Source organism: Balaenoptera borealis (assembly GCF_965194805.1).
Source record: "Balaenoptera borealis genome assembly, chromosome: 5".
Taxonomy (NCBI): domain Eukaryota; kingdom Metazoa; phylum Chordata; class Mammalia; order Artiodactyla; family Balaenopteridae; genus Balaenoptera; species Balaenoptera borealis.
The window spans coordinates 96,351,785-96,370,179 of NC_138862.1; the positions used below are offsets into that span (position 1 = coordinate 96,351,785).

Sequence of the window (18,395 nt, forward strand, 5' to 3'; positions counted from 1 at the left end):
ATATGATGCTGTGATTTGATGATTGGAAGGCAGTTTGCAAAACTACAAACCGCCCTCCCCCCCCAAAAGAAGCCCCAGCGAAGCATAAAGATGTGTCATTTACTAATCAAAATAATTAGTAAGAGTCAGCTCCACCCCCCCCCACTTTTTTCCTTTCACTTTTCCTTTTATTAAATCGGGATTTTTTTAACCATTTGATTCCTGAAAGAGCACATAAATACTATTTACATACATGATATAAAGAACAAAGAAAATTTGTACATAAAAGGACACCATATGGGAATAGTGCGTGCATACACAGTTAGTGCCAAATTCCTTTGTCTTTTCGTGAAGTAGAAAGTGTTCTTGTTACATTCTTGTCAATGCTGCTCCTATGAGGTGGGTCAGGTTTTGTCTCTCAGAAGACAAGACAGATAAGAAAAGCAGATAAAGCCAGTAGTATATTCTCAAGTGTGCTTTTCACCATTGTGGTGCATTTCTGACCCTTCAAAAAAATACTGTAGTTCTCGTTTCTAACAATATTAAGCCCCTCAGAATTGACTTAATATGTTGTTTGAATTTGTTAAAATACAGATTCCGTATTTAGTGGAATTTTGTACCACAGCAGTGAAATGAGTTTGTAATATTGGAGGGAAAAGAATCAGTGTGGTACAAAACTGCACTTTACTGTCCGTACATGAGGAAAGTGACATAATTATGCTGTTTTCAAAATTTGGAGCTATTATTTGTGAAAAAGAGATTTTTGTAAGGAAGTGGGGAAATTGTTTTCAGCTGCTTCTCTTATTTACCCAGTCAGAGTAATCTGCTTATGAGTAGTACTCAGTTATTACATGTAGTGAGGACAATGTTGTAGAATAATTAGAGGGAAAGCAGTGTGAGTTAATAAATTATTTTTAAAATTATTTTCTAAGAGAGCTTATTTTTAAATAAAGTATATATGGTAACCAAAAACTAAGCTAATTGACTAAACTAAGCTAAACTACTAAACTAAGCTAACACAAGTCCGTAGGCATCCTATTTTAATGTCTAGATGTGAATGACTTTAATTTGTAATTAGTATGGTCAAAAGAATATAAAGAAATATTTTAATACTCTGATATTGCTTCAGTTTTAATTTTCCTGGGTAGTTAAGTATTCCGTCATCACCTGTTTTGGTTTCAAAACACTCATCTTCCTTCAACAATAAAAAGGTAAACTTTAGGCCAGGCTTTATCTGAGTTACATATCCTGAGTCATTTGAATTCAAGTTTAGTAGGTATGAACTGTTAAATATGCTATATATTTTTGAAGTATTTTTCCCTGGCACGTGTTTATGGTGACTGTGTGCTCTCTGTATTTAGTGAGGGCCTTCTTAGAAACTTAGACTGTTGCTGATTATTTCTTGGAATAATTATTCTTTAAACGCCATAAGGTAACGCTTTTGCCAGTATAAATCCTTTGTGTTATCTGCTAGGTTTAAGGACCACACTACAGCTATGGATAGTGAACCAAACCCTGGAACATCTTCGGTATCGACAACAGCCAGTAGCACTACCACGACCACCATCACCACTTCCTCCTCTCGAATGCAGCAACCACAGATCTCTGTCTATAGTGGCTCAGACCGACATGCTGTACAGGTATTTCAGTTACCATGATGCGTAGGCTAAGACTGAGGATGCCATTAGTTTTTGCTTAAGCCAGATGAATCTATTGTTTCATGTCCTCAAATGAGTTACATGACACCCTCTAAATGAGTACAGTTAGAATTGTTCACGTTTGGAACAACCAACAGAGTTATTTAATAATCATTCTATTGAGAAGGCCTACATTTATCAGCGTGTAGCTTATAAAACAATATGTTGGGAAAATTATAATTGGAAGGTCTCTAGGTACTGCTACAACGTTGAGAAACTCAACCAAGAGCCCCAACATGAAGAATGGCTCTAGGTTTTTCTGGTTATTTTACATTTGAACCCAAAATATGGACTTAGGATCTATTCAGATCTATTCAACTCTGTAGATATGTTAAGAGGTTTATTTTAAACCCAAGTGGCCTAAGAACCCTAAACAGGAGGATCCATTCAAGAGCTCTAAGGGGCAGAGGAGGAAGGGAATATTTAATTGGGAAAAGTCTTAGGCTCTTCACTTAGTTGGGAAAATAAAGCTTACCTGGTTAACCTTTATAGTAATGGAGGTTGAGGCAATATGGTATAGCATGAAAAGGGCATGGGCATTGCAATCTGATGTGCTCTTTGAATTCCATTTTCTTTCTCATTAGTAGATATGTAGCCTTGGGTGAGAGGCATAATCTCCTTGAGCCTCAGGAAACTGAAAAATGAGGATGAGACCACCTGCTTAGTTAGTTATGAGGATTAAAGGAAGCATCTAGAATTGTGTGGGGCACATTATATATACTCAGTAAACAATAATAGCTAATATATATTGAACATTTGCTGTGTGCCAAGCATTTGATAAATTCTTTACATGGATTTTCTCCATTTAACAGATGGGAAAACTGATGTTGTAAATTGGCTAAATAACTTTCCTAAACTCACATAACTAGTTGGTACTCTAGCTTTAGAGTTGTGCCCTTGGGACTTCGCTGGTGTCCAGTGGGTAAGACCCCGTGCTCCCAATGCAGGGGGCCCAGGTTCGACCTTTGGTCAGGGAACTAGATCCCACATGCATGCTGCGACTAAGAGGTCCGCATGCCGCAGGGAAGATCCTGCATGCCACGGCTAAGACCCAATGCAACCAAAAAAAAAAAAAAAAAAAAAGACTGATGTTGAGTTGTGCCCTTAACCATTCCATGAGTTCTTATTTTTTCCATTATACCTGTTTTCTCTCTCAAATCTGCATAATTGCACTCCACCCTGAAAAAAACTTACCTGTTTATGATGTAGTCATTCATCTCCCTGATACATTTTTCTAGAGTGGAGATCCCAGTATACTGGCTATTTAGCTGTTCTGTGGCTTAGGATTCTGAAGTTACTGTGGAGTAGAATCAGAATTGTTGGAGACCCAGTCAGTTCAGTAAAAATTCAAACTGGAATGGAGAGTGTGTTTTTAATGTTTTTCACCTTTCTCTGAGGCAAGGGATATAGGGAAGAGTATCTAGAGCTTGAGCATACAGATGATGTGACATTTTAAATGCCATTTTGTTCTCTAGCTTTACCTAAGCTGGATGTGTTAATAAAAAAAGTGTTATTGAGATGTGTAGATATATCTCACAAATAGCACTAACTCTAATTCTTACGAGATCATAGAATTGCTTCTCTTAAAATGTAATCAAATCAATATTTATTGAACTACCTAAGTAGTTCTTTAATACCTTTCAGCTTTCTTTTTCAGTCCTGAGAATCCTCTTCCCCCTCCTTGCTCCTTTAGAGGAACAAAATAAGAATATTGTGCTGTATCTTTAGCTTGCATTTAAAGAGTCTCTCTCCCATGAGTACAGTATTGAATCGTAATGAAAGACTGTGCTGACAATAGAAAAAAATTACTATACTCTGACAGAAATATGTGCCAAATAGGTTATTCATTTTTTATTTCGTTTGATTTTAGAATTTTGTTATGGAATTAAAAGAACATATATAGATTTACCTGACGAAAAAGACATATTGTTGTGATTCTAAATCACAATGCAGATCTACAGTCCCCTGCAACTAGTTGTCAAAAGCCTACATTGGTTTTGTGACAGGAGTCTGCAGTAGGTATAGCAGTCTTTTGTTGGGGAATTGAGATATGAACACATGAAGGTAAAAAACACAAGGAAATATGCTTTCTTGGAATTTGGATAAAGAGATTCATAGCTTTGTGGTAAAGGTGTCCTGACTCAGAAGCTCAAGCTGTAGGATTATGGCTCTACTACTCCCTTAGCTCTTTGAAAACTCTGGTCTGATGCTGAGATTTCGGGTGCTGTTTCAGAGTCATCATGGGCATGATGTGACTTTAGGATGTGTTTGCAGAGTACTGGTATAGTCTGACTTACCATTTGGACAGATAAAGGATTTTCCTCCTATTAGAATACTTGCTTTTCTACATTTATCGATTTATGAAGTTCAGGTTCATAGTTTTCATTTTACTTATAGTCACAGTCATTAACACTTTTTCAGGAATTTTTTTTTTTAGTAAGAACAGTTTTATTCTGTTTTGAAACAGTTGAATCTGACATTTAAAAAACATTTAAAAAAGTGATTATTTAGTAATTTTCTTAAAATATAGCTTTATAATTTTAAGTGGTTATTAATATAATGAAGCTAAGTATTTTCAGACATTTAAAGAAAAATACAAATGAGAAGGTACAAGTCACTTCTAATCTAGCTACCCGTCAGTAGTCTTTTAATGTTTTCCTGAATATTCTTTAAAATATTTTAATATAAATGGTATCTTACTCTATACACTATTTAGTAACCTGCTTTTTCACCTAATGATATATTTGGGAATTTTTTTGTTAATAGATATATCTGCTCTGTTCAATAGCTACTAGCTGCATGTGGCTATTTTATATTTAAATTATAATTAGAATTCAGTAAAATTAAAAACTTAGTTCCTTAGTTGCACTAGCCACCTTGTAAGTGCTCAGTAGATACTTGTGGCTCGTGGCTGCTGTATTGGATGGCACTGATCTACATTGATATTCGTAATGCTTGCAGGATATACATATCCTCTCTACGCAAGCTGCAAGTTCTACCAAGTTTTATCCAAAATGGTTATACCAATTTACATTCTTACTAACAGTGTATGAGAGTATCTGTTTCTCCAGTAGTAGTAGTATTCTTTTAAATCTTTATCCATTGGAAAGTTGGAAAATAGTGTCTTAATTTGTAAGTTTTGACTACTAGTGAGATTGAAGATCTTTTCAAATGCTTACTTAGCACTTTTTCCTTTTGTGAATTGCCTCTACTGGGTAACTTTAATTTGTACAGATTAGTGAATCCTAGTGACATGTAACTAGGAGAGAACTATGTTAATAAGTTTGATGACACTGAATATTAAAGTAGTGAAATTTTATTTTATTTTATTTTTTTAAAGATTTATTTATTTTTTTATTGATTGATTGATTGATTGCTATGTTGGGTCTTCGTTTCTGTGTGAGGGCTCTCTCTAGTTGTGGCGAGTAGGGGTCACTCTTCATCGCGGTGCACGGGCCTCTCACTATCGCAGCCTCTCTTGTTGCAGAGCACAGGCTCCAGACACACAGGCTCAGTAGTTGTGGCTCACGGGCCTAGCCGCTCCGCGGCATGTGGGATCCTCCCAGACCAGGGCCCGAACCCATGTCCCCTGCATTAGCAGGCAGACTCCCAACCACTGCACCACCAGGGAAGCCCTAGTTTATTTTTTAACGTCTTTATTGGAGTATAATTGCTTCACAATGTTGTGTTAGTTGCTGCTGTGTAACAAAGTGAATCAGCTATACGTATACATATATCCCCATATCCCCTCCCTCTTACGTCTCCCTCCCACCCTCCCCATCCCACCCCTCTAGGTGGTCACAAAGCACCGAGCTGATCTCCCTGTGCTATGCGGCTGCTTCCCACTAGCTATCTGTTTTACATTTGGTAGTGTATATATGTCCATGACACTCTCTCACTTCGTCCCAGCTTACCCTTCCCCCTCCCCGTGTCCTCAAGTCCGTTCTCTTAAAGTAGTGAAATTTTAAACTGCTGCTTTTTTAATACTTTATTTTATGGTTAAGTTTATGGTTTGACATTGGTTCAATTGACTTATCACAGGTAATTCAACAGGCATTGCACCGCCCTCCCAGCTCAGCTGCTCAGTATCTACAGCAAATGTATGCCGCCCAGCAACAGCACTTAATGCTGCACACGGCAGCTCTCCAGCAGCAGCACTTAAGCAGCTCCCAGCTTCAGAGCCTTGCTGCTGTTCAGGTGAGACGGAAATGAATTAAGAACTTAGGAGGCCAAAGTTGACATGACCTGCAGATAATTCCTGAAAATGAATATGTTGGGTATTATTTTAGAGTTTTCAGGTGTCCTGTGATTATTTTTTCTTAAGGAAATATAATAGGCTGCCAAATTGAGGTTAGTTTAAAAACAAATGAATGTGTTTTATGTGTTACTCTATTGCTAACTTTTGTCCCTCTGCTTTTTATCTACATTGCAGAAATGCTATACTAATGTCATGGCTTTGTGTGTAAAATTTTAGGTACAGCAGTGAATAGTTAGGGTTACATGAATCTTACCTACATTTTAACAAAAAAGGTTTTTTAAATTACATAAGTAATTTACACTCATTAAAAAAAAAACAAACAGTATAAAATTGACCATAAGAGGTAAAGTATAGAGGTATTCCTTTTCCACATCCCCTGCTATTTTCCACTCTTCAGAGGTGGCCACTAACAGTTTAATATGTATCCCTCCAGGAATGTTCTGTATAAAAATATGTATGTGCACTTTTCTAAAATCCACTCATATGATTCCTGCTGCTAACAGGATGATTTTATGATTAAATGCTTATGTTTTTAAAAAGATCTTCATTATTATTGCACTGTTTATTTAAATAAAACTATATGTGAGATTTAATCTTAAATGTCCTCACCGGAGGAGAATCTCAGTTGACTGAACCTGAAAAAAGGTTTATTTCTGTTATAAACACATCCCCAGCTGTTACTTCTTCTCGGTAGTGTAATTTTAAATAACGTCGTGTACATGATACGAGTAAGGAAACCGAAACCCACTGGTACTTGATATAGCTCCAATTTCTTTTTCATAACATGGGAGTAGTGATTTCACTTCAAAGAAGACTGAGACCTGTAGAGTAAAACTGACAATGACTGCGGCTATTAAAATAAGATTAGCCTTTGCGTCTTCTGTTTTCACTGTTCAGTGTTTTCTTTTGTTTTTTTAATCTGTTTGGCTAAAGCTTAATCCATGTTGACTGTAAAATAACTGTAAAATAGATGTTTTGACTTTTATTGTGGTTTTATGGTATCCTGGTACCAGAAAGTTTTTAACTTCAGGCTTTTATAGACATATTGTAAAGATTTTATTATTTTAGGCAAGTTTGTCCAGTGGAAGACCACCTACATCCCCCACAGGAAGTGTCACACAGCAGTCAAGTATGTCCCAGACATCTGTAAGTGCCCGAAATTTTTTCCTGGTTTTAAAATTTTAAATTATTGCTTTCCAGAAGTGAACTGTTAATATTTACAAAACTGTTACTGTTTATCTGTTGAATATTATTGAAATAACAAGTGTCTAGAAACAAGAATGGTACATTTCAAGAATTTGGAACTAATGTCAAACTTCTGAAAATCTGAGTCTTAAAAAAGTTTTTGTATTATTTCTTATGTATGTTTTCCCACTGACTGTGTTCACATCTTCTGTGATTCTGAATGATTGCAGTTTTCAGTGTGCATTGAAAGCATGAAATAGATAATTCAGGGAATTAAGTCATACTTTTACTGTGATATACTAAAGGATGTCATGTCCTTGGTAGACATCTAAATGTTTCTATCTCTTTCTGTGCAATTCACGTTTTAGAAATTTTACTTTTCAGTATATGCTTACTTGAGTTATGTGGGTCAAATTTACAAGTATCCATTCAAGATAGTGTTATTTATTTTGAGGAAGGAGTAAAAGAAAGGTGATTTGTTATATTGCACATATATACTGGGAAATTGTGCAGAGCATCCCAGTTAAAAGAAATTTACAGGTGTGGTAATACTTGTTTAACTTTTTATTTTGATATAATTTCAAATTGCAAGAAAAATAAAATAAATTTCTGTCTACCCTTTACTCAGATTCACCAGTTGTTAGCATTTTGGCTCATTGCTTTATCATGCATTCTTTCTATCTACATATATACAGTTACCTTTTTCTGAACCATTTGTGGGTAAGTTGAGACATGTTCCTTTACTCCTAAATAACTTTGATATGTACTTCCTAGGAACAAAGTCATTCTTTTATGAAGCCACATGAAGTGGATCGAATTCAGGAAATTTAGCATTGATACAGTGACGTTCATATACAGATTTCATCAGTTGTCCCATATTTCTCAGCCTCATCACTATAGACATTATGGACCAGATAATTCTTGTAGGGGGCTATCCTGTGCGTTATAGGACATTAAGCAGCATGCCTAGCTTAGATACCAGTAGGCTATGCCCTCCTCCTTTCCCCAGTGTGACAGCCAAAAATGTCTGCAGGTACTGCCAGATGTTTCCTGAGGGGCCAAATTGCCCCTTGTTGAGAACCATCGAGTTAACCTAATAACATCCTCTTTAGCTGTTTTTTCCTGATCCAGGATGGTAATACTTTGAAGCTGTGTAAAATTGACTCCAATGGAGTATAGTTTATAGATTGCTGAGGAATTGAAGATGAACTTGTGCTGTATTTCTTTAGCTAAGGTTGTGATCTTTACTAAGTACATGTATGATGAGCGTACAGTTATTTTTGGGCTATTGAGCTGATATTTTTAATTAAAAAATTACATTTTAGCATGGAAGTATCCTGGAATGTGAGTAAAATTAGTTAAGAAAGAAATTACTTAACGACTTGGAAATGTTAGACTGAAGAAAATGAAAAATTTAAGTAATGTAATTTAGCCCTAAGCATTAATGCTATAGTTTCGGATATTGATGTCAGATAATATCGTTAACTAATACGTTGGTAGTTATGGAAAGGACTGGTAAACTGGCTAAAAAAATTATAGATAAATTCTTTATTCTATGAAGTACTGGAATGGCATTAGGGTATATATGTGTAGAGATATGTGGTCTGAATTTTTTTCCCTTCGCATTATTAAAAGGTATCCTTTTAAACCATTTTTGTTTCATTATGATTTTATGTATGTGACTTTTACAATCACAGTTCCAGTGATTGTGCTTATTTTTTATGAAATTGCTAGTGCTACTTGTCATAAACCAGGTAGCCTTGTATGATGAAGAATGCCAGAACCTGTGACTGGCTGGTGGGGGAAAAGAAGTAGGGAGAATAGATGTCTAGAAAAAACAAGGGAATAATACATAGCATTTGTTTTGTTTTCTATCCCAGCTGAGCAGTAGATCAAGTGAGTGGGCTTGCAGTCCAAATTATGATACTCAAGGTAGCTTAGTAAATTTAGGTCAGTCTCCAAAAGAGGGGCAGAGCATGGTAGCAGAAATCTCTAGGTAGTGATAATAATGAGCCGTCAGGTGGCAGTCTGCTGGTTTTCAGAGTTTTGGTTATTTTGAAATAGGTTTCCGATAACAGTGAATGACATGAGGGAAGGGTCCAGCCTCCAGTAGATAAGAGGGCTACAAGGTAGGTTGTCAAGTCACCAGCCAGATAGGTTGGGGTTCAGAGTAGGAGTGGAATGCCAGTGGGGAAATGGAATATTGTATTTTAAAAAACGAAGTAAAAAGTCCAATCATACACCTGGGGAAACTGTGTATGTAGAGGAGACCATTGTTAATTGAATGTATAGATAAGTAGTGGTGCCAGCATCCTCTTCTTTACTGTCATGAGAACAGAAAGGCTAATTCTAGACTCTTACCAGTAGTGAGAGAGGTGGGTTTTTTTTGTTTTTGTTGTGTGTGTGTGTGTGTGTGTGTATGATTGATTGTCTCTAAAACTAGTTGGGACTGAGTCTTTAGGTTGATGTCTTTGTACTTCAATTTAGTGGGACTAAGATTTAGTTAAATTTGATTTGCTAAAATGAAATCTAAACCAGTTAAAAACTCTTATGCAAAAAAAAATCAACAAAGTTAAAAACCAGCAAAATGGTTGAAAATATATTTGCACCATATATGTCACCCAGCTTATATTTGTGAAATACCAAGGGCTCTGTTATATTAGTAAGATAAACAATGAGAATACACAAAAGACCTGCATTGGTAATTTTCAAAAGAAAGACTACTTTTGGCTTTTAAACGCATGAAAATAAATTAACCATATTAGTAATAAAGAAATGTATGTAAAAACAGCAATAATGTTCTATTTTCACTTGTCAAATTAGAAAACAGGGAAAAACATTGAGACAGTAACAGTTGTTGGCAAGTATGGTACACTCATACACTATTGGTGGGAATGTATAATAATTGGTACAACTTTTCTGGAGGGTTATTTGACAGTGTGTATGAAAATTTAAACTATGCGTGCCTTTTCACATAGCACTCTAATTTTTAGTGATGTCATTGACTAAATATGAGAGATAATTATGACATAGATAATTATGCAAGTATGCATGGTTTGTAATGGTGGAAAATTATAAACAATACAAATGTTCACTAATTGAGGATTAGTTAAAAGATAGTTAATTCATACAGTGGAATACTATAGCTGCTTAAAAATGTTATGTGTGTGTATATAAAGAGACTGAGGTTTTCATTAGTTATTAGGTGAATAAAGCAAGAATATATCATCTCGTTTAACTTATTTAATAGGTTATTCTGTTTTTCAGTTCTAAAATTGCCATTTGGTTTTTCTTTGTATCTTGTTTCTTTTGCTGAGAGTTTATCTTTTCATTTGTTTCAAGTGGGCTCATAATTGCTTGTTCAAAGCATTTTTATGACTACTGCTTTAAAATCTTTGTCAGATAATTAAAATACTTCTTTCATCTTGGTGTTGGCATCTATTTATGGATTGTCTTTTTCATTCAGCTTGAGGTCTTTCTGGTTCTTGGTACAATGAGTGATTTTTGATTGAAACCTGGACATATTGAGTATTATGAGACTGTGAATCTCATTTAAATTTTCTGTTTTGGCTGGCTTCTGAAAGAGAGCGTTTGCCACCTCCTTACTGCCATTTGGGGGTAGAAGTCCAGGTTCCCCATTTGGTTTCCATTGATACCTGAGGGATGCTCCTTGTGATTGCTGAGTGAGCATGAATTCTGGCTCACTAGGCCTCTACTGAGGTATCTCTGGCTAGGAGGGATAGGAATGCTGCGTTACTGCTCCCCACGTGGTCCCCACTGATACTACAGGGATGGGGTGGGTTGTTGTTCGTGGTCTTTTACTGCTTGGCTGTTATGAAAGTCTTGGCTCTCTACCTGGCCTTCTCTGACACTAACCTGTTGGAAGGATTTGTGGGATCGGGGTGCCTCATTACAGCCTGGCAAGGGTAGAAGCCTAGGCTTTTGCTGATGTGGATGGGGCCATAGTGTTTTCTGTGGCGTTTGGCTGGAGTAGAGCAATTATTGCCTAAAAGTTTTCTGTGTTGCTAGGCTGTCCCTTTTCTGATCCTTGGCTAGAAAGAGCAGCCCATTGGAGCTTTTTCTTTTGGTCTGTACCCATTGCTGTTTCTGGGTTATTGACTTGTTCACCTTTATGTTTGGGTTATATGAGATTTAAAAAGGAAACCCAGGGAGCTTGCAACCACATCATTCACTGGGCCCTGGAGTCTGCTTTTCTCCACCTTTTAGGATCCTCTTACGTTTATTTTATATGTAACATTCAGGATTTTTAGTTATACTTAGGGGGAGGAGTTGGGAAAAGCACGTCTATTCCACTTTCCTGGAAACAGAATTCCTATCATTTAACTTATTTTTTAAAATTGATGTCTATATATCTGTCTGGTTATGTAGGAAGAAAATCTGTAATACACAACAAACTTAATCAGTGGTTATCTTTGAGGAAGTAGGTTGAAGAGCTTCATTTTGTCTAAATAAAACGTGAATATACTCTTGTTGTCTAAGATACTGACAGTACAGACAATATAGAGGAAAAGTGACATCCCATTTCTGTAGTCCCTTTTGCCCTGACAGAGTTTTATGTGAGGCTTTCCTATCTTATCACTGTACATTTCTATACATAAATGTAAATAGATAGGCCTATGGTTAATTTTATTTGTTTGTTTTAATGTAAACCATCATTCTATATCTTTCTCTTCTGAGTCTTTGGGCATTTTCAGCTGGAAAGGATTATGTGGCTAGAAATTGCAGTCATAAGTCTATAAATGACTCAAGGGCTGTTTGTATCTCATTCCCTTTCCCTTTCTTTGTTGTTTTTTGGCCCTAGAATCTACATTAATCCCAGATGTTTTGACTTTCATTCACTGTACTATTCTGTCAAGAAGGAAAAACCTTATTTTTGATAGGTTGCTTTCTGGCTCTGGTGCCAGACAAAATGAGCTTGCTTTCTTTTTTTTTTTTTTTTGGGCCACGGCATGTGGGAACTTAGTTCCCCCACCAGGGATTGAACCCGTTCCCGCTGCTTGGGAGTGCAGAGTCTTAAACGCTGGACCACCAGGAAAGTCCCAGGATGAGCTTTTGAAGCCCAGTTAGTTTTATGACTTTATTCATTCATACATTCACTCATTTATTCAACAAATATTTATTGAGCATTTAAACACCGTTCTAGGTGCTGGGAATACAGCAACACAGCAGATAAAATCTCTTGTCTTTATGGAGCTAGGGATAGATAGATAGTAGGTAAACTAGTATATAATATGTCAGATGGTGGTAAGTTCTATAGAGAAAAATAAAGCAAGGAAGGGGAATGGGATGAGGGAATTTGCTCTTTTAATTAGGGTGGTAAGGGAAAGCATTGCTAATAAAAATGGCATTTGAAGGAGGGTGAGGGAGGCAAACATGCCTAAGGAACAGAAAGGAGGGTAGTGTGGCTAGAGTGGAATGAGAGAGTGGGAGTATGTTTAGAGATGACTTTAGAGAGGTAACTGTAATCTAATCACGAGGAGATTATTAAACCCTTGGGCTTTACTCTGCATGAGTTGGGAAGCTACTGGAAAGCTGTTTTAGTAGGGATGTGACATGATCTCACACAGGGTTTAACTTAGCTATAATGTTGAGAGTAAGTTCTAGGGGGCAGTGATAGAAGCAGGGAGACCAGTTAAGTGGTTCCTGTAATCCAAGAGAGAGATATTGGGGGCTTGGACCCTGATGGTGACAGTAGATGTGGTAAGAAGTGGTTAGCCAGATTCTGAATTTTTTTTTCTCCAATATTTTATTATAGAAATTTGGATGTTTGGGGACTTCCCTGGCGGTCCAGTGGTTAAGACTCTGCGCTCCCAATGCAGGGGGCATGGGTTCGATCGCTGGCTGGGAAACTAAGATTCCCACATGCCTCACGGTGTGGCCAAAAAAAACCAGAAATGAGGATGTTTTGAAAATAGACCCAACAGTATGTGCTGAGGGATTGAATAAAAGATATGAGGGAAGGTAGAGTCACCGATAACTGTAGTATTTTGGCCTGAACACCTGGAAGAATCTGCTAAAGCAGGTGTTGGAGAAGAAAATCAGGAGTTTGGTTTTCAACATGATGTATGTTAGACACCCACCTATAGATGTAGAGTAGACGTTGGATATATGAGTTTGGAGTTCATGTGGCAGGTCTGGTGATCAGTGATGTCTTGTGCATCTCATTGACAATTCAAGTCACAAAAGTACATGGTGACTTTACTACCAATTGTAGAATATTATGAGAGGAAGTTTGGTAGAAAGGAGGACATAAGGGACCTACCTGGCTTCTAGTCTTAGTTCTGTGACTGACTGGTGGTGTGACTTAGGGCAAGTCATTTACACCCCAGTTTTCTTTTATGTAAAATTAAGTTGTCTAATTAGATGGTTTTTAGTCTTTTCATCCATATGTCCCTGGGTCTAGATCAAGGAGAAGGTTCAATAGATGGTGCTATGCACTAAATTGCATCCCTCCCAAATTCATATGTTGAAGCCTTAAACCCGCACATGACTGTATTAGAAACAGGGCCTTTAAGGAGGTGGTTAAGGTTAAAAGAGGTCCTAAGTGTGGGGCTCTGATCCAGTAGACCTGGTGGCTTTATCAGAGGAGAGACACCAGAGATCTCCCTCTATCTGCTGAGAGGTGAGAAGGTGGCCATCTGCAAGCCAGCAGAGAGCTTGCACCAGAGACTGAATTGGCTGGCACCTTGGTCCTGGACTTCCTAGCCTCTAGAACTGTGGGAAATAAATTTCTGTTGTTTGAGCTACCCAGTCTGTGGCACCTTGTTACGGCAGCCTGAGCAGACTAAGATAGATAGGGCTCTGAGCCTTACCTTAAACTTTATTTATTTATTTAAAAAATTTTTTATTATTGGCTGCATTGGGTCTTCGTTGCTGCGCTTGGGCTTTCTCTAGTTGCGGCGAGCAGGGGCTACTCTTCGTTGCAGTGCTTGGGCTTCTCATTGCGGTGGCTTCTCTTGTTGTGGAGCACGGGCTCTAGGGCGCGCGGGCTTCAGTGGTTGTGGCGCACGGGCTTAGCTGCTCCGCAGCATGTGGGATCTTCCCAGACCAGGGATGGAACCCATGTCCCCTGCATTGGCAGGTGGATTCTTAAGCACTGTGCCACCAGGGAAGCCCCCTTACCTTAAACTTTAGACAGAACAGTTCTGTGATCTGTTTGAATCTGGGAGTTCTGAATAACACGGTGTGTGAAGAAAGGGTTCTATTAAAAAAAAATTTGAGAACCAGTGGTTTAGATGTTAATCTAAGATTCTGTCAGGGACTTAGCCTATCACATAGTAGGTGTGTAATAAATATTTGTTGAAAGATGAAATTTAATTATAATCATCAACTAGAATATGTAATACATCGTATTAATTTTAATTCTTGGTTATCTTGGTACCGAAAGTGGTTTATCTTCAGTGCAAAGAATCATTTTAGGATATATTCTGATTGCCTGAAATTGCATTATAGAAGAGAGTCTAAGTCCTGACCTCAGTGATGAGATTCATTTGTTGTTAGTTACGAGCAGGCAGCCAGTTAATCAGGTTTACCTATTGTCCCACACTGTGCTAGTTGCCCTGGGGGTACACATGAGTCAAAGTCCCTTCCCTCAGAGACAGTAATAGACATTTGAAGAACTGTGCCTAGACATATCAAACAGTGACCAACATAACAGTATATAATCAAGTGATAAATTCCATGGGAGTTAACAGAAAAGAGATCTTTGGGGATTGGAGTAGTTGAAGAAGGCTTTTTGTACGGGACTTAAGCTGAGCTTTAAAAAATACGTGGCGTTTGCAGAGAAGAGGACTCATCCTGAGCTCGTGATCCTGAAATAGCAGAGCTTAGTTTCAAGGATTCCTGAATGGGATTCTGTGCTAGTCTCCCACACTCCTGAGGATAATCTGTGCCAATATTTCCTTATTGAATGCCTCCTTGGTGCCAGGCTTGGTGTTAGGTGTCAAGAATCCAAAGTGAACAAAGGTCTTAGAGTACAGTGGATATAGTCTACAGACATGCAAATAGTCAAAGGACACTGTGATAGGAGTTTTGTTTTACTGGAGTTATCGTCTAATAACTTGCTTGTAAAGGGTACGTGGAAAATAAATTTGGAATCTATGTAGGCCTAAAAATTCCCTCCCCATATCTTTTTAATGATTATTTGTATGTAAATTCTATATTGAAAATGATTTTTCTTAGGAAACTTGAAACCATTGTTTTCAAAATTTTAGTATTACCAAAGAAAAGGCTGATTTTGTCTTATTATCACTAATTGGTACTTTTTCTCTTCAGTCTTTTAGGTTTGCCTGTTTTCTTTAGCTTTTCTGGAGTTTCATGAGGCTCTCTAGATGTCATTGAGCTCAGGACACTTTTTGGACTCTCTTAGTGTGAAACTTAGTGTTCATGTGTATGAAACTAAAAAAGTTTTAACAAAAATTTATTTCCTTCTATTCTTCTCTGTTCTCTTTTTCTGGAGCTCCTTAGTTGGATATTGGTCTTTCTGGACTGATCCTTTACTTCTTTTAGCTTTTTACTCATTTTCTGTCTTTATCTTTTTATTCTGTTGTGACATATTTCCTTGCCCTTTTTTTTTAACCCTTTCTTTTTACATTTAAAAGAAAATTTTAGTTCAGCCTTTGTATTTCCAATTTCTAAGAGAATTTTCTTATTCTTTTCCCTTGGAATCCTATTTTTCTGTTATGGCTGAAATATTTTAGATCTCTGTTGTGATACTTATCAGATTTTAAAACTTTTTTTTCTGTTTCCTAAATAATTTATGTTCCTTAGAAACTATCTTGGTCTTTTTTTTCATGCTGCTGGTTTTCCTCTTATAAGAGAAAGGAGTTTTCCCTTAAAATGCTTGGTTTTCTGCTTATATTTAAGAGTAAATGATTATATAAATTAATCAACATGGGTTTCTTCCATTGCTTTGAAGATAGGTTGTTCCCTAGCAGACCTCTTTCCTTAGTGGAAAGGCTGATTAAGATTTCTGTATTTGCATGTGGGAATAGTAGTGGTGATGACAGTGGTAAGGATATATCTTTGGCAGGTTTAGAATTGAAGGTGTGCAGGTTAGAAGCTGGCCGTTAGGCTGGTGAGCCAGCAGTTTCGGAATAAGGAGGGTTTTACTTCAAGGTACCAGTACCCACTCTAGAAGCCTAGCTTTTCCTTGGCAGTTTTTAGACTTTTAAAGAGAAGTGTCCTTTCTTTCTAGGTCTCGATACCGGTTCTGTGTGGGAGAGGGGTGGGGTTATGACTGGTGAGTCTGTTTTCTAGACAGACCTGTAGCTAATCCTTCAATTTTTAGCCCCACTTCTTACTTCTGCTTTCATACCTCTAAATTCTGAGTCTAACTAAATCCACTCTGGTCTGTTTCTTCCTGTATTCTGGACTACAGAGAGCTTCCTTCTCTGTTTTCTCCTTCAGTATGATCTCATCTTTAGGTCTTACAGAAATGCAGATGGTACCCTTATCTCTCTCTCTTTGCTGTATGCGTGTTTTCTTTTTGTTTAATGTTGTTCTTTTACTCCCCCAAGTTTTTTTGGAAAAAACATTTAAACCCACAGAAAAATGGAAAGAGTAAGCATTGACCCTTGTGTACCCTTCATGTAGCTATCTATAACAATTGTTAAGTTCCTCTCTATTTACACTGTTTTTCTGACCTTTTATTTTTATAAGTTGAAGGCATCGTGACACTTCAGTCCCAAGTACTTAGCATGTGTTATCCAAGAGGGAGATTGTCTTATATCACCACAGTAGCATGTCACACCTAAGAAATTTAATATGAACACAATATCTAATATATGCCCCATATTTGGATTCCCTCAGTAGTCTCCAAAATACCTTTTCCCAGGATTTAATTAAGGATCACACATTGCATGTGGATGTCCTATTTTCCTTTAATATAAAAAGATCTCCCCCCCACCCTTTTTTTTTTAAAGAGCTCAGGTCACTTATCTTATGGAATGTCCCACAGTCTAAATTTGTATGTTTGTTTCTCCCAGTCTTTTTTGTTATTGTATTAACTGCTATTTCAGTGAGTTTTAGTAGGAGGGGGAAGCAAATGGGTGTGCTCAGACCATTATCTTCAGTATTTATTGTTTTATAAACATGATTTTTAATGGCTACATAATATTCTACCTTTTAAAAAAAACCTGTTTTCCTCTTGCTGGCACTTTTAATTTTTCCCTTTTTTTGCTATTATAAGTAAACCTGCATTGAATGTTATGTATCTTTATATCTAGTAATTCTCTTTAAAAAAAATTTCCTAAGAGTATACTTATTAGGTCAGTGAGATTGTTTTTAGATCAAGAACCTTATAAATGATCAGTTTTCTCTAAAAATGTCTAAATCAGATCAACTACATATCAAATGAATTCATTATGAATTTATCTGAGGGAAAATTACTTGCTTAAAACCAAGGTACTTATCCTCTATTATTAATATTAGGATGTATTTTAAGTTTTAAAACTCATTGTTTTCAAGGATTGTTAGAAACCTATTTCAAAGCTTAATAGCAGTTTAAAATAAAACTGTAGCCTGCGTATTTCTCTGGTCATGAGCAGTTTTACTGCATTCTTATAAAATATTCCCATAGTACAGATAAAGTAAAAAAGTGTTGTCACCTTCAGCCTCCTTTCCCCTTCAGTCCTTCTGTCTTCTCAGTTTGCTGAATATCCCTTCAGATCTTTACCTGTGCATTAAGGACATACATAGTATAAAGAAATGTATGCCTATGTGTTTAATACACAATTTTTTTTTAACACACTATAAACACACATAGGTATTCTGCATTTTGTTTTTACACTTAACGGTGTGTCTTCAGAGCTTTCTATCTCACTCACTTGAGCTACTGTGCACAGTGTGACTGCAGTTTGTCTTATATAACTATCTTTGTTGCTGGACAGTTATTTCCAATATTTTAATTGTTTCTGCATTGCACCTTTTCTTTTTAGGGTGTCAATATCTGAACACAATTGGGAGGTTGTGAAGTTGTTTTTTGTTTGATTGTTTTGCTGTTGTTTTTACAGCTTGTATTGCAGAAAGTAGAAATAATGATTTTCTGTAATAAATAAGTTGGCATTTTATTTCATTTCATTGTTAAAAATATGTGGTCTCTTAAAAAGGACATCCTTCATGGTTAGATATTATTATTTGAAATTTCTATATAATATTTTACACTTCCAGATATTTGAATTACATAAATTCCCACTGAATAATGAGGCAAGAAAATTTATATGCTGCTTTAATGTGATAAAAACAAAACAATTTAC

General features: G+C 36.7%; 2 protein-coding genes across 7 annotated transcripts in view; one reads left to right on the forward strand and one right to left on the reverse strand.

Moving 5' to 3' along the window:
• The window catches only part of PHC3 (polyhomeotic homolog 3), an 85,415-nt gene that overhangs the window by 1,184 nt on the left and 65,836 nt on the right, over positions 1–18,395 (forward strand). For all 6 annotated transcript variants that reach the window (XR_014245175.1, XM_082393930.1, XM_082393932.1 and 3 more), the window contains exons 2-4: positions 1,454–1,619; positions 5,718–5,873; positions 7,003–7,080. Coding sequence is in view for 5 of the 6 variants with exons in the window: in XM_082393930.1 (XP_082250056.1) it covers positions 1,454–1,619; positions 5,718–5,873; positions 7,003–7,080 (400 nt within the window). In the remaining variant the exon portion in view is untranslated. The remainder of the gene's footprint in view (positions 1–1,453; positions 1,620–5,717; positions 5,874–7,002; positions 7,081–18,395) is intronic.
• The window catches only part of GPR160 (G protein-coupled receptor 160), a 127,257-nt gene continuing 115,948 nt past the window's right edge, over positions 7,087–18,395 (reverse strand). The window contains exon 7 of the mRNA XM_082394202.1: positions 7,087–17,815. The gene's annotated coding sequence lies outside the window, so the exon portion shown is untranslated. The remainder of the gene's footprint in view (positions 17,816–18,395) is intronic.